Source organism: Microchirus variegatus (genome assembly GCF_963457635.1).
Source record: "Microchirus variegatus genome assembly, chromosome: 1".
NCBI classification, from domain to species: Eukaryota; Metazoa; Chordata; class Actinopteri; order Pleuronectiformes; family Soleidae; genus Microchirus; species Microchirus variegatus.
The window spans coordinates 41,764,498-41,781,470 of record NC_139802.1 but is presented as its reverse complement, the minus strand read 5'-3'; the positions used below and the strand labels follow the sequence as shown (position 1 = coordinate 41,781,470).

The 16,973-nt window shown below is 40.2% G+C and overlaps 1 protein-coding gene across 1 annotated transcript; it reads right to left on the bottom strand.

Annotated features, from left to right (window-relative positions):
* Positions 1-352: 352 nt before the first annotated feature.
* Positions 353-16,923, bottom strand: slc27a6 (solute carrier family 27 member 6). Its single transcript, XM_083889321.1, has 10 exons — positions 16,407-16,923; positions 12,538-12,747; positions 11,468-11,626; positions 8,405-8,529; positions 6,703-6,897; positions 3,622-3,712; positions 2,568-2,766; positions 2,347-2,444; positions 873-1,003; positions 353-762 (listed from the first exon to the last, which is right to left on the bottom strand). Exons 1-10 carry the CDS (start codon positions 16,885-16,887, stop codon positions 586-588), a joined length of 1,866 nt encoding a protein of 621 aa, XP_083745447.1. The 5' UTR covers positions 16,888-16,923; the 3' UTR covers positions 353-585.
* Between the last annotated feature and the right edge of the window lie 50 nt (positions 16,924-16,973).

The window sequence follows — 16,973 nt, the reverse complement described above, 5'->3', positions numbered from 1 at the left end:
TAAGTTTGGTAAAAAGATGACTCAGTCATGTTTTTGTGGTCCTCCTCAGTCTAAGTACAGGAGACGAAAAATGATGCGATTTTGACTTCCGTACTCAATGGGGACGTTGCAATGCGCTAAATTCCCAGAATTGTTGTCTCGCGGAGCTCTGCTTTGTCCGTAAAAAACGCACGAGAGCGCTGGTATCCGAAAACCGGACAAAAAGTTCTATTCTTGGCTCCACAGTGCAGCACAGAGTTCTACACAAACTTCCAGCCTCAGAGGATTTATCTTGTCCAGTGGATACATGTTATATATGACGCAAATGAGCCTGCAAATGATCACTTTTCCAAATGCTAACTGCTGTTAGCTCCCAGTAGCCTCTGTGGCTGATGTCATTTCCTGTCCCTTAAGTTTTGTTTTACTTTTTTTTTTTTAAGGTGGACCTAAAGAGATACTACTAAACAGAGCGTTCTGAACAGAGCTGTTTTGGCAGAGTGATTGAACTGCTGTGGTGCTTCATCCTTATGGTATTTTGACCAAAACATGTTCATTAGGACACCAGGGAACTAGTAACTGAAGAAAACGACAACTGTAAATGGAAATTCAAAGCTTGCGCTGTGCAGTGAGGATGCTCTGATAGATAGTGTCCGTGAGCGGAATGTAGTCCTTCCGCTCGTGGTCCAACACGTAGAGAGGCTCCGAGACGGTGGACGGGTCGAAGCCGCTCTGCACCAGCTGTAACTTCTGCTGCTTGAAGGTGCTCGTGAGCTCCATGATCTCCTGAAAAGGGAGAGGGGGGGGGGGTGATTTTTAAAAAATCAATATCTAATGTTTGGAATTCCAGCTGATGTTTGAATTTTTTTTTTTTTTCACAGCGAGGAGTTTCTGACCTGGAGTCTGACGAAGAGCGGCTGAGCGTACGACGGCAGATCCGCGGTCACGCACTCGAACAGCTTCTTCCCGTCAAACGAGTGGCCGAGTCTCAGAGTCATGGCGGCCATTCCCGCTCTGCCCTCGTGTCCTGTGCACAGGCAACTCGTCGCAGTTAGACTCTACCGACTGCAACGGCCGGTAGACGGCGGTAGGTGGCGCCGCGTGTTAGCAAAAGATTTTTGTTTAATGCAAATATTTTGGCTGTACCTTTGCTGTTGTTGGTGAGTTCAGTTTGTTATATGAACATTATTCCTGAGTCTCTGTGACATATTAGCAGGATTTAACGGCCAGTTGCTTTAGATTTATTACACAATGCACCTTTAAAACGTTCTAAATTTTTCAGCTTCTTAAAGGTACAGTGCACAGGATTTAGCAAGTAACCACTGATTATATCTCACCTCACTTTTCCATTCCAGAACTAACGAAATACACGAAATATTATATTCATTATTATAATTAAACTTCGTAAAACTTCTTTAATTTTAGGCCTTTAATTATTTGTGTTATAGCATCGTTTGAACATGTACACACATATACACATATATGTGTATACGTGTATATACGAGTATATATGTGTATATATATATTTATATATATACAAAAATTGTTTCTTCTACACATATATGCATATATATATACACATATATACATACATATATATACATATACACATACATATACACACATATATTGTTGCTTCTACACATATATACGTATATATGTATATATATATATATATACACACATAAATTGTGTCTTCTACACATATATGCATATATATATACACATATACACATATATACATACATATACACACATATTGTTTCTTCTACACATATATACGTATATATGTATATATATACACACATATATACGTATATATGTATATATATATTCACAAATTGTTCCTTCTACACATATATGCATATATATATACACATATACACATATACACATACATATACACATATATTGTTTCTTCTACACATAAATACGTATATATGTATATATATACACATATATGTATATATATATACACATATACATACATATATACGTATATACACATATACACACACACACATATATATATACATACGTATACATATATAAACATACACACATATATATGGAACTATGTGTATTCATATATATATATATTGTTTCTTCATTATTAAAAAGCCAAAGAAATAAAGGAGAATTACCAGAAATGAAAGGTAAAAGTATGTAAAAGTGTATTTTAAGATCATGTAAAATACACAGTTGATCTTTTATGTCTATGAGTGTATTTACAGCGTATTTAAGAAGCACAAACGTCTGAAAATAAAACTTTTCATGAGCTCAGAGAGAGAGAAAAAAAACTGTATGTGCAGCTTTATCATCATTATCATTTATCACTGTCATTATGTGTCAGTGTCGTTTTGAACTTACCTGGTATTTCCACTCCGTAAACATTAGCTTCTTGTATAAACTCCACCTGCCCCAGAATCTCTGTCACTTCTGTCGTTGCTACATTTTCACCTTTCCACCTGAAAACACAAAGAGAGACAGAAAGAGTTTTATTTTACTTAAGGAAATGTTTCAGTCAAACCTGTGGAGTTTGTGCTTCCGACGACTCAACTGGAACAAAGTGAAGTCGACAGAACATGTACCTGAAAGTGTCTCCCACTCTGTCCCTGAAGCAGATGAAGCCCTCGTGGTCTTCAGCCATCAAGTCGCCCGTGTTAAAGTAGGCGTCTCCCTTCGCGAACACGTTCCTCAGCAGCTTCTTCTCCGTCAGCTGTTTGTTTCCAACGTAGCCGAAGAACGGGGTGATGGCGCTCACCTTGGACAATAGAAGCCCCGTCTCTCCTGACGGACGAAAGTTTCACATCAGCGCAAATGACGTAAAAGGGTTAGTAAGGGTAAATCTGAATTTCACCCAAAAAAATTAAACTGCACGCTTTAAAGGCGCCATATGTAAGAATGTGGCCAAAAACAGTTACTGCACTTAAATTCAAAATACCGAGGTCTTTTTAGGTTTCGTTTTCCGACGTAACTGGCAACCCGTGGTTGCTCGGCAGCTGAGACTCTACTGACTGCAATGACTGGTAGACGGCGGTAGGTGGCGCCACATGCAAAAACACGATTTCAAAACATAAACATGATTTGCAGTCTGCAAAATATGTCTTTTTAATGCAAATATTTTGTCTGTACTGTTGTTGTTGATGAGTTCAGTTTGTTATATGAACATTATTCCTGAGTCTCTGTTGCTTTAGATTTATTACATAATGCACCTTTAAAGGTTCAATGTGTAAATCTACACTCAAAATGTTTTATTCTGTATGTGTACAATCTTGATTGTATGAATTGTTGTTTTTCATTAACGCAAAACGAGCCTTTTATATTTATATTTATATTTATATTTATATCAAGAGCTGGTTCAGCGCTAATGTAGGCGGCCATTTTGGATCACCATGTATTTACAGGAGCCCACAGTGGACAAACTAAATATCTGCGATTTGATGCTAACTGAAGGCTAAATATTCAGCTACGACATGAAACATCACCGGATACATGTTGCTGTTACATACTGGACCTTTAATTTTTTACATTTACAGAACAAATCATCATTAACTTTGCATATAATTTGTAAAGTATTGGAATTTTTTAATTTAAGTAAGTTTAAATCAATAATTTTGATTTAGACCCAATACACGTTCTTACCCGTTTCCACTCGCCGACAGAACCCACGCTCGTCTTTCACTGGTTCGTCTTTCTCCATGTTGTACTTCACCAGATCGTACTTAAACAGGAGCTGTAGGAAATATGACGAGAAAATATCTTTAGGAAATAAAATAAAAAAAAATAAAATAAAATAAAATAACAAATCACAGAGTAAGGCAATGAAGACAAGTAAAGCTTTACTTGACCTTTTGCGCTTACATCATACCCATGTATTACGCGGCCCTGGTAACCTGTGTGTAATACGTACGACCTGTGTAACAGTTGGTGGGTCAGCAGGACAGACACTGAGACACAGCTAATAATAGCTAATGGTCGAGGTCAGGGATTAAAAGCTAAATCCACTCTTTTGTAACTCCACTGATTAACAGCAGCACCTCACTTCAACACGAGTGAAGCTAATTATGTTATGACAACGGCCACAAGACCAACTTCTGACCTCTAGTCTGACTGTTTCACGGTGCAGTGTGGTGTCTTATTGAACATGTCCCTGTTCAGAACGCTCTGTTTAGTAGCATCTCTTTAGGTCCACCTTAAAGGTCCACCTTAAAAAAAAAAGTAAAAACTAAACTTAAGGGACAGGAAATGACATCTGCCACAGACGCTACTGGGAGCTAACAGCAGTTAGCATTTGGAAAAGTGATCATTTGCAGGCTCTAGCAGGCACATTGCCGTCATATATAACAAAATCCTCTGAGGCTGGAAGTGTGTGTAGAACTCTGTGCTGCACAGTGGAGCCAAGACTAGAACTTCTCGCGGACTTCACGGATTTAGCGGACTTCCGGTTTTTCGGATACCGCCGCGCTCGCCAGCGCTCTCGCGCTGTTGTTTTACGGACAAAGCGGTGCGCCGCGAGACGACGATTCCAAGAATTTGGCGCATTGTGACGTCCCGGGAAGCGCGGAAGTCAACATCGCACGTTTCACTTCCTGTACTTAGACTGAGGAGGACCACAAAAACATCATATTTTTTCACCGTTTGCCGACTGATAGGGCCTCCAGAGTCCCAAATATAAGGATTTAAATGATTAAAAAAAACATGATTTTGCATCATATGTCCCCCTTTAAGCAGCGAGTAACAAAGTCAAGTAAAGGCATTACTTTTTAAAATAAAAGTAACTAAGTAATGTGTTACTGTTGTGGAAACAAAGAAGTATTGTTTCTCACTGAAATGGGCGTACGGCGCTATTCAAATCACGATGAGCTGAATTAAGGGTGTGTGTGTGTGTGTGTGTGTGTGTGTGTGTGTGTGTGTGTCGACATCATGCAGTTATTTACATCACATTCCAGGCCAGCGGAATGCGATGGTGGGTGCGTTTTGGAACTCTGGAAAGAGTCCGGGGCTCTTTTCCCCTTCACTTGCTGTGTTTACATGAACTCAAGTAACCGCGTGGCGTGTGTCCCTGCTCCACATCTGTACGTAAAGCTTATTCCGCCAAAGTGAACAAATAAAGAGAATAATGTTTTGGTCCATTAAATGGCGCAAAATGTCGATCAGCGTTTGCCAAAAAGAATCAAATGTCTTGTTTTGTCCACGAAGCAAAATGACTTCTTTGTTAAATGAAGGAAAGAAACCAGAAAATATTTACATAATAGTTAAAATAGTTAATCAGAGTAATCAACGAATCCTTGCAGACTTACCTATATTAGCCAAAAAGTGATCATTTGCAGGCTCTAGCAGACACATTGCCGTCATATATAACATGTATCCAACTGGACAGATAAATCCTCTGAGGCTGGAAGTTTGTGTAGAACTCTGTGCTGCACTGAAACAGAACTTTTGCAGACTTCACAGATTTAGCCAGCTCCCGGTTTTCAGACACAGTTGCCCTTCGCCAGCACTCTCTCGCGTGTTTTACGGACAAAGACGGAGCTCCGCGAGACAACGGTTCCAGGAATTAAGCGCATTTTGACGTCACCAATTGAGCGCGGAAGTCAACATCGCGTTTTTCCTGTATCTCCTGTACTTAGACTGAGGAGGACCACAAAAAACATGACTGAGTCGTCTTTTTCTGTCCAAAAATATCCTTGGAAATACATATTTCGTTTCAAGGCATTCGTTTTTATTATAGTATTATAGGCAGCTCACTGCCAAGTGGAAAGGGGAACTTGTAAAACAATGGAAACTTATATTCAGTGGTCTCCAGTCTGTCTATTTCACAATAAAATAACCTCTTCAATGGTCGCCATGTTTGTTCCCTCTTGAGGAAGTATCAACGTCAGCATTGATAGTGCACACACTTCAAAAAACCCGACCTACCCCTTTAAGAAGGCTAGAATCACAGTGTGGTTAGGGCCACTCAAAGGCTTAGTCTGACTCACGGGTATTTGCATTGAGGTGTGGGTTGGACTGGACGTGACAGAGCAAACACGACAGTGGGCTTTAATGTGAAAGCTGCTGCACGTTTGTAACAGCAGCTGTTATTATTATTCAGTGTCCCACTAAAAACCCCAAATAACTTCTGCTGGACTCGGACACTACATGACGTCGCTGAAACTCAGCCAATGCCTTGTAAACACAGCTCTCCTCAACACTCATGTACACTAACTGGGTCAGAGTCGTAAAAAAAGGGGAAGGAAATCCAAGTCCAAGTCCACCATGGGAATATTTCCGGGAAAAAAAAAAACGCAATAACTTTGTTTTGGACTTTTGGTTTTTAATGTTTTTCCTTGGCACCGTTCGCCAAGTGCTCGTCCACACTGGAAACTGGTGGAAACAGTTTTCCGGATGCACAGTATTTTTAGTGGAGCTGGCAGCATGGCACCAGGAAAACATACAAAAAAGTATGTGTCAGTCCAACAGTTTGATCAAGATTATAACGGGTCAACAATGAGCACAGACACTCTATAGCGAGTCAACGGTTCCCCATATATGACCAATCCGTGGCTCCGCAGAATCAACAGTGGTCGCCCACTGTTGCTGGAATGTAAATGTATATATGCATGTACTGTAAATCAGATATTGTATGTACTGTATATACACATATATATATATATATATATACACGTGTGTGTAAAGCGTACAGTGTGTCCTGCACCTTCGCAGTGTTCACCACACACTCACCCTGTAGAAGAAGTTGGAGCGGCCCACAGATCCAATCTTGCCGATGTGATTCATTAGACACAGGTTTCCCTCCGTGGAGCCGTACACCTCGCACATTTTAATATTTCCAAAGCGACTCAGGAACTGCCGCCACACGTCCTGACGCAGCCCGTTCCCGACTCCCATCCGCACCTTGTGAACTTTATCCGTCTCTGCCTGAGAGAAGGAGAGAGAATGAATGGCCTAACAGTTCAGACAGATGACAAGTCACCATTTATTTTTATTATTAAATTTTTTAATATCATTATTTTTATTTTTAATTATAATTTGATTATATTATGTTTATTATATTATTTTAATTTTGTTATTATAGTTACCTATATATATATACAGTATATATTTTATATTTATTTTATTAATAATAATAATAATTAATTAATGAATTAATTCATTCATTAATGAATAAATAAATACATTAATTAATTAATTAATTAATTAATTAATTAATACATTAATTAATACATTAACTAATTAATACATAACATATAATTAATTAATTAATTAATTAATTAATACATTAATAAATACATTAATTATTAATTAATTAATACATACAAATATAATTAATTAATTACTTAATTAATTAATTCATTAAGTAATTAATCAATTTTTTAAAAAGAAGTCACCATTTCTTAAAAAGGTGTAAAGACTTCAGACATAGATCAGGTTTGACTCCATGTCTGACAGCATTGACTGTTTGTGACTGATTGCATTGCTCTGTCACGGCTCAATACAATTCAAAAACCAGGACTATCCCTTTTACTGTAGCTGCCTCAGAAATATACAGAGAGAGAAAAAAGAGAAACAACGAAATACCTGAATATAAATGCATCACATTAGCATGAAACAAATGGGAGAAAATATATCAAACATACAATTAGTTTCAACTGGAAACCTGTCGTCCAACAGAAACAGACTCAGCCCATTTTGGCACGAAGTTACATTGTTGGAATATATATATACGTACATACCAGACCACATATATATGACAGCAAAAAAACCTGTGTTATTATTTGTTGAATACTCCAGCAGTGAGACCTGTGATGCCGGTTTCACAGCATGTTGAGCTAACGAGATGCATTCAATGACCCAGTTAAATATGTTTTGTACCTTTTTTAATGTTTCAGAGGTAATAACAGTTTTTGCTTTTGGAAAGTTGGTCAGATTTGACTGAAAAACAGAAACTATGACTAATTAAAAAACGTCATTTGTGATGACACCGAAACTTCAGCATATGCCTGCTCCAAAGACTTTCAAAAACACCGATTCTACTGTGCGTGAATGACAACACGAAATGAAAGCAGCAATTAGCGGCCGCGCTCGTTTGCGCGGTGAAAGGACGAGTGTGTGTGTGTGCGTGTGTGTGTGTGCCGTACGCGTTCATTTTCAGTCACTGGTGAGGACAGTGATGGGCAGCCTTCCACCCCAGACAGCCACATAACAGAGGCAGAGGGCACAAAGAGGACTTTGAGTCTCAGGCCTCATGAAGGGACGAGCTCTGTCCACAGTGGGAGGACGTGAACCGCAGAGACAAAGACCGACGCTTGTGTTGTGTCGCTGTCGCTCTTGTGCACAAAGTTACAGGAATGATTCATAAGTGGCAGTGGCGGTCAGTGTATTATTATGTATGATGGAGGTGATCCAGGCGGTCATAGGAGTTTACCTGAGGCTGGTTGCAGAGGTATCTGCAGAGTTCGCCAATGTACTGGAAAATAGTCACGTCGTGTTTTCGGCAGTCGCTCCAGAATTGGGAGGCGGAGAATTTCTTCTTCAAGACGCAGGTTGCTCCTGTTGCACAAGGGGGGGAGGAAAAAAAGGTGAACGGTAAATAGTCTGTATTCATATAATATAAAAGGAGCAGAGGTTAAAGGTGCATTATGTAATAATAATGTTGAATAATGTTCATATAACAAACTGAACTCACCAACAACAAGAGTACAGCCAAAGTATTCGCATTAAAAAAAGCATCTTTTGCAGACTGCAAATCATGTTTACGTTTTGAAATCACGTTTTTGGCATGTGGCGCCACCTACCGCCGTCTATCTAGTCATTGCAGTCAGTAGTAGAGTCTCAGCTGCCGAGCAACCACGGTGTTGCCAGTTACAATGGTGGCGGAGAAAAACGAAACCTAAAAGTCTCAATCTCAGTATTTTGAATTTGAGCGTAGTAACCGTTTTTGGCCACATTCTTACATATGGTGCCTTTTTAGTGTTTTGCCACAAAGGACACTTTTTAGCGTGTAAAAAAAAGCGGAAATCGAACCCTTCAACTTTCCAGTTGAAAGACGACCCGCTCTACCACTGATCCACCGTCGCAAGTGTTGTTAAATATATATGTTTCAGGATTCAATTCTCAGATTACACTTTTTTGAGACATTTTGACATATATGTTACAATTAAATTTCAATTTACATCGAATATTTTCATGTTTCTGCTCCATAACCAACGTATGCATACGCTACTTATCGAGAAAAATGGTAAGTAAATTTGTAAAAACAAAATATGGTTATTATCAGAATTATTTATAATACAATATTGAATTTTAAAGGCGCCATAAGTAAGAATGTGGCCAAAAACTGTTACTACATTCAAATTCAAAATACAGCGGTCTTTTAGGTTTCGTTTTCTGACGTAACTGGCAACCCGTGGTCGCTCGGCAGCTGAGACTCTACCGACTGCAATGATTGGTAGATGGCGGTAGGTGGCGCCACATGCCAAAAACATGATTTCAAAACATAAACATGATTTGCAGTCTGCAAAAGATGCTTTTTTTAATGCAAATATTTTGTCTGTACTGTTGTTGTTGGTGAGTTCAGTTTGTTATATGAACATTATTCCTGAGTCTCTGTGACATATTAGGAGGATTTTATGGTCCGTTGCTTTAGATTTATTACAAAATGCACCTTTAACATAACGTAAGGCGAAAGGGTAAATGATCTTTTATCACACTTTTCAACACTGATATCTGTAAAAACAATCACAACATCCCGAATCACTTCCAGAGAAGAGTAAACAGCGTCTGGGTCAAACAAAATCGCACACGGTGTCCCTTCATTTTCGTGGGGGTACAAAGCTCGTCGTTTCTTGCGTAATCGGCTCACATCGCTGCCCTTTCACCGGATTTCGCAGACAGTGGTAAATACAAGTGAGAACTGGAATCTCCTGAAACCAAGGGGGCATAGGTTTGTGTATGTATGGTATTAAGAGAAAGCCAGATCGATTCCACCAATATTAGAGACAGGGCAACGGGGTGCATGTGTGCGCAAATGCTGTGAGACTCGAGAGAGCGAGCGGATTTTTACGAGAATCATTGAACGCACCTCGCAGAAATCAAGGATCCAAGGATTCAAGGAGGCCGCAGTTGACCCGAGGCATCAGGATTTTAGTGGGGCTTTAAGATTCCAGGATTACTCCATTCCCAAACACACCAAAACATCATTCTTCCTCCACACCAAACATTTCTCATTGGTTCACTACCTGCTTCCTGGTACCTGTCCCTAGCTCCTCCCCTTGACCTCTGAGGTCACTCGGTTTAAAGTCCCAGTCACCTTTTGACATACCACATACATCAAAATCACAGTAGCCCGTGTCACAATTGGATAATGCATGACTTTGTTTTCCATAATAAATCTAAAAAGATAATTGAAAATAAATAAATTTAATTAATTACTTAATTAATTAAATAAATACACCATTAAATAATTACGTATATGTGTCATTAATTAAATAAATACACCATTAAATAATTTATGAAATGTGTCATTAATTAGATAAATAAATACACCATTAAATAATTAATTAAATGTGTCATTAATTAAATAAATGAATACAGAATTTAATAATTAATTAAATGTGTCATTAATTAATTAAAATACCAATTAATTTTATGTAAAAACATAATAATTTCTCTAACGTATTAATTATTTCATGGTCATTTTATCTGTCAAACTCGCCCTCGTGGTCAGTGGGCTGATTTCTAACACCTTATTGGTTATCCTGCACATCATGTCAAGTGAAATCGATTAAATCAATTTGGTTGCTACAAATGCTTTTTTTTTTTTTTCATCCTGAAAGTAAATTTGTCTCAAGCTTTGTGAAAAAGTTTCACACTTTGTAATAATATATTGCTTACTGGCCACCGTAGTAAAAGCCTGCTGTCATCCAACACAAGTTACATGGACTTAAAACCAGAGAAACAAAGTCAGTTGGGTATGTAGTATGTAACTCTGGGTGCCGCCGTGTTGTCAGAACAGCACATCCCCTGCTCTGAAATGTGTACAAAGGTAATTACGAGTCAAAATCTAAAAGTACTAGGTCACTGGCCGAATGTCTGTCAGCACAGTCTGCTAAACAGATCTTTGTAGTGTTTGCCAGTGAAGGACGTTGAACTGTCTGCATTTGTGCCAGCTGGAAAAGACAACCGGGGACTCATCAACAGCACGGCCGACGAAATGCTATCACACAATGGTCTCCAGTGTCTACCTCCTCTGAAAAAAGGTTCTAATTGATCTGCTGGTTGAAGTTGAAACGGTGGTTCCTCAAAGGGGCCCACATTGTTCAGCAGCTGTGGACTCACTGTCAACAGACCCCGAACCAGTTCGCCAAGCAAACCTCTAGGGCAGGGGCTATTCAACGTGTGAGAGTGAATGGTTGTTGACCCTCCGGTGGCGGATAAAGTGATAGATAATGGATGTATGGATGGGTTGTGATCAGACTTTGAGGCCTACCCAGCTCTATGGTTCCCCCTATCCCGATCATTGAAGCGGCGCTGTGGTAGAGCGGCAGAGTGACGTATATCACGTCATCTTCGGTCCCTCCGAAAGCCCAAAAGCCTGCTGCTGCTTTCAGACACTGGAGGTGAGTGATCACTGCAGCCTTAGGGAGACCTGGAAAAAATAAAGGCACGATACTCAATTAAGGGTCGAACATTCTGCAGAAATCAGGAAATGCATCCACCTTATACAGTATAATTATGTCTTGAACAGAGAGTGACATCTCAGATATTACTGAGCCATTGTTTAGGTACCTGTACATTTCAGTACCATCAGAAAAATCGGAAATCCCTGGACTAAAACTGTTGTTTATCATGTTATTATATTATATATTTGTTTAGCACACTTATTGCAAGCCTCGTTGTAGAGGTAGGAATCTATTCCAAAGCATCTAGCTATGTTGTTTTAACTCGATCTAGAGTGGACCAATGTAGACAATTTGAAAGTGTTGAATTCAACTTTTAGGTTGAATTAACGCTTCCGAATGTTTTGTATACCGGCCTAAAAGCTTCACTTCACCCTACAGTCTTGGAAATAAGTAGAACCATAAAGGGTTCTTTGGCTTGTCCACATAGGAGAACCTTTTTGGCTCCAAGTAGAAGCTTTTTATCACCTACCGTTTTGAGGGTTCCACCAACAACCCTTTTAAAACCCTTTATTCAGGAAATGGGTTTTAAAGGGTTCTCTGGATCAAAAAATGGTTCTTACTGGAACCATTAGTGTTACCAAGAACCCTTGGAAAAACCCTTTCTTCGGGAAAGGGTTTTTCAGAAGCTAATGGTTCCAGGTAGAACCTCAGATCTTGTAGAAGAACCCTTATATCTAAGAGTGTAGTCCCCTACGAAGGAGGTTATTCTTCGCCGTGTGGGTACATGGTCTACGATACCAAGAATATCGCCATACAACGGTTCTGTGATAATCAATATATTAAATGACAATTACATAAATGCATTACAAGACAAAGAGGGAGGGGCAAAGGAGTGAGCCAAGAGGGCGCCAAAGACGTAGACAATACCGTGACTTACCAGTTGTTCCAGAGGTGAAGATGTACAGAGTAGGCGATTTGAGAGACTTGGTGGAACGTAACGCTGCCGGTACAGGCTGCTCAGATGCAGCCTCCATCTTATCCAACAAGGTGTGTACCTGAGGGTTCTCGCTGTGGCTCTTCATGGCCCAAATGTCAATGTTGTCCTCCCGCAGGCTGCTGAGGATGCCATCCAGGCATTCTACCAAGTCTGAGGGATAAAGACAGACAGTATTTCATGAAACTCATTTATTCTATTGACCCTTTGTCTTTCTTCATCTTTTTTTTAATCCTGATCCTGGTCCTTTCTGAGAGGCATCAGATTTTTGAGACATTAGGTGTTCCACCTGGCTGGAACCCTTTTGGAGGGTTCTACCAAGAACCCTTTTAAAACCCTTTCAGAAGAAGAAATCTCTGACAAGAACCAGACTCAAAGATGTGCAGCATCTGCCTCGAATGGGTTGGGGTGAAAGGACAAGTACACTCTTAGAAATAAAAGTGCTAAGTAGAACCATATAAAGTTCTTCGGCTTGTCCTCATCGGAGAACCCTTTTTGGCTCCAGGCAGAAACTTTTTATAAAGGTTCTACCTGGAACCCTTTTGGAGGGTTCCACCAAGAACCCTTTTAAAACCCTTTACTCAGGAAAGGGGTTTTAAAGGGTTCTCTGGATCAAAATGGTTCTTACTGGAACCATCAGTGTTACCAAGAACCCTTTGAAAAACCCTTTCTTTGGGAAAGGGTATTTCAGAAGCAAATGGTTCCAGGTAGAACCTCAGCCCTTGTAGAAGGACCCTTTTGGAACCCTGTATGCCAGCAAACTAGATAGCATTTTCTCATGCACGCTATATTAATGATGTTCCCTGTTCGCGATGAACCAGATCATTTTCAGAAGCAAATGGTTCCAGGTAGAACCTCAGCCCTTGTAGACGGACCCTTTTGGAACCCTTATTTCTAAGAGTTTGGCGGTAATGTTACATCGCAACGCGTAAGGCGTTCACAACGCGGGATCGTGTTTTCTGGGATTACGCAAGCAACGGTAACGATGCGCACGATCCATGGCCACCTGGGAAAATTGGCGATCCGAGGTCCCAGAGGATGGACCGTGATTACACACCTGTTCACCCGCAGGAATTGAACAGCCGCTGGATAATGAGGAAGAAGAAAATAGGCACAGCATGTTTTGTTGTCATCGGTGCAAAGACAAAGAGGCTGCAGCCGCGTAAGATAAGTTGGTAATCTAAGTCTAGTGATACGTTTTGGATATTTGAGTTTATAGCCTCTTTCGCACCAAAATTAGCAGGTAAACGGGATTTCTTAATGTGGATGAAGCCAACAAATAAAAAGGCGATTAACACCATTCCCACGGTCAGAGGTCGTTCTGCCCTGTGGTGTTTTTCCACCCCTGCATAACAATTGCACGATAACGAATCCGCCAAAAACAAAGTGAGTCGGGGGTAAAAGAGTAATCTGCATTTATGTAGAGCTTTTCTAGTCTTCATCACCACTCACGATTCACCCTTTCACACCAATCTACTCACACCATTTTTGACCAAAGTGCTTTATAAATAGAAATAGAAAAAACATCTTGCAATCCTACTAATGTTGATCGGAGACAGAGAATATATATAAAGTAAGCGCCGCAAGAACTCGTTCACGCGAGCGAAGGACCCATCGAAATCCACGATTCAGTGGAAATGGGTTAGAATGAAATTGTCAATTGTTTTTTTATGTATTTTAAGGTTCCAAATTATGCAAAATCGACTTTTTAATCATTTAAATCCTTATATTTGGGACTCTAGAGGCCCTATCAGAGTGGGCAAAGGGTGAAAAAAGATGACGTCACAATGCGCTAAATTCCTGGAATTGTTGTCTCGCGGAGCTCCGCTTTGTCCGTAAAACACGCGAGAGTGCTAGCGAGGGCAATAGTATCCGAAAACCAGAAGTCCGGGAAAAGTTCTATTCTTGGCTCCACAGTGCAGCACAGAGTTCTACACAAACGTCCAGCCTCAGAGGATTTATCTGTCCAGTGGATACATGTTATGACGGCAATGTGCCTGCTAGAGCCTGCAAATGATCACTTTTCCAAATGCTAACTGCTATTAGCTCCCAGTTGCCTCTGTGGTTTTCCTGTACCTTAAGTTTCGTTTTACTTTCTTTTTTTTCTTTTTTTTAAGGTGGACATTTAACCCTAGAACACCATATAAGCAAATAAATGCATGTGACTTTCATGAAATCCAAAGTTTTAATCTGCATTATTTAATCTTTTTTGAAATTTTTTGTTCCCAAATGAGGGGACCATCTTTTGGTCCCCTCATGATGCTTTTCTTTCATTATGTTAGACATGACACAGTTTAAAATAAAAGAACACTACTCAAATGTGTCATGCATTGTCATGTTTTGATATATTAGTACTTTTTATTGGGGTGTATTTATTATCTCGGGTAAAAATCACCCGGCGTTTACTTTTTTTTTTAAGGTGGACCTTTTAAGGTGGACCTAAAGAGATACTACTAAACGGAGCGTTCTGAACAGGGCTGTTTTTACAGGGTGATTGAACTGCTGTGGTGCTTCATCCTTATGGTATTTTTGACCAAAGCATGTCACAGACATGTTCATTAGGACACCAGGGAAAACTAGGTTAACTTGGAGAAACAGAGTGTAATGTGACTCCTTTAAAGACAAGAGTCTGTGGACATGACTCCCATCAGTGTCTGACTGCTCCAGCTCCTCCATGAATACCTCTCCTGTTGCTCTGGGGTTAGTCGTGAGGACAGCGTCACTTGACAAACATCACGCTTTGTTTGCTTGAGCAATGACGGCTCGTCCTGTCACATGGCTGCGGCGGCGGCGTGGTGAATCCTATTAACTGTGCAAACGGAAGGGTCGCAGCGGAGCACAGGAGGATGTTGAACGCGCTCCAAACAAAAAAATTTGAACTCGAGTAATAATAATAATGATAAAGAGTTTTGCAGCTGCTTTGGCAGAGCGTTCCTCGGAGGCGACGCCCACACATATTATGTGCGATCAGCTCAACCTCCCAACACTGGAGCTGCAGAAAACAGTGACCTCATATTTGGAGATTGGGGTTAAAGTAAAGTCTAAAACATTTTTTTAAGATTCACTGATGAAATTCTCTTCACTTCCAGATCGTCATCGATAAATAAGGTGGATTGGAAAATAAAGGGAAAAAAAGATACTATATATGTATATATATGTATATGTACATATATGTATATATGTATATATGTATATGTATATATATATATATGTTCATTTATTTATTTATACATTTATTGATTTCAGCATTTCTGTTTTCATTTATTAGTTTATTTATTTATTTATTTAATGTCACCATTATTTATTTATTTCTGTATTGATTTATTTATCCTTTCTTTCTTATGTATTATTATCATTATTATTATGTCATTTATCATCCTCCATACTGATGATGTTGTTTTTGTCCACAAACCAAAATGATTAGGATTTATTTGTTATATGGAGCAAAGAAACCAGAAAATATTCACATTTAAAAAGCTGGAAAAACACTCAAACCCATTAATTGATTATTGCAATAGTTGACGAGTTTTAGTCTTTACCGAAGACTTTTTAACAGTGTAAAGAATAAGATGATATGGTGAAGTCCAGTTTACTGTGTGGATCAGGACTAATTCTGCTAATTTTTGACATAATATTTAAATTAGTGTATTTCACAAATGTATGATATTATCAGTGCAACAGCCAGGAAAGGTCCTCACCTTCTCATCCAAAACCTAAGCGCACCAGGATCTAAGATCAGCTCTAATCAGAGGATGTGCAGTTTATCATCTATATGAGCAGAACACATAGTAATAGTATTTTTTTTTTTTTACCTGAGCCCACGATGAGAGTTTTGGCTCCGCAGCTGTGGACGCAGTGCAGCAGAGACTTTGACTTGATGTTGATGTTGAGAAAAGCCACCGGGCATCCGATCTTCGCCAAGCCGAACCAGACGCACAGGAAGTCGGGCTCGTTGCTCATGAGCAGAGCCACGCAGTCTCCTTTCCTCGGCGCAGCTTTTTCCTCCAGGAAAACACGGGCCAGCCTGTTGCTCCGCGCGTCCACGTCCCGGTACGTGTGCGCGCGTCCCTCGTAGACGACGAACGGCTTGTCGGGCGCGCGTCGCGCCTGGCGCACGAAGCGGTCCATCACCGTGGTCACGCCGGGCGAGAGCTCCAGCTTGGCGCCGTACTTCACCACCTTCAGCAGGAACGACACGTCCCTCCAGAAGTACGGGAAGCAGAGTCTCTGGAGAACGTGAGCCGAGAAAACACCCACGGCCAGAGCCCAGAGCCACCCCAGAGACGGAGCCATGTCCGCGGCTAACCCGTGTGACGCACCGGGAGGAACCGCGAGGAGGAAGACACCCAGAGGAGGAAGACACCCAGAGAGACGGGAGG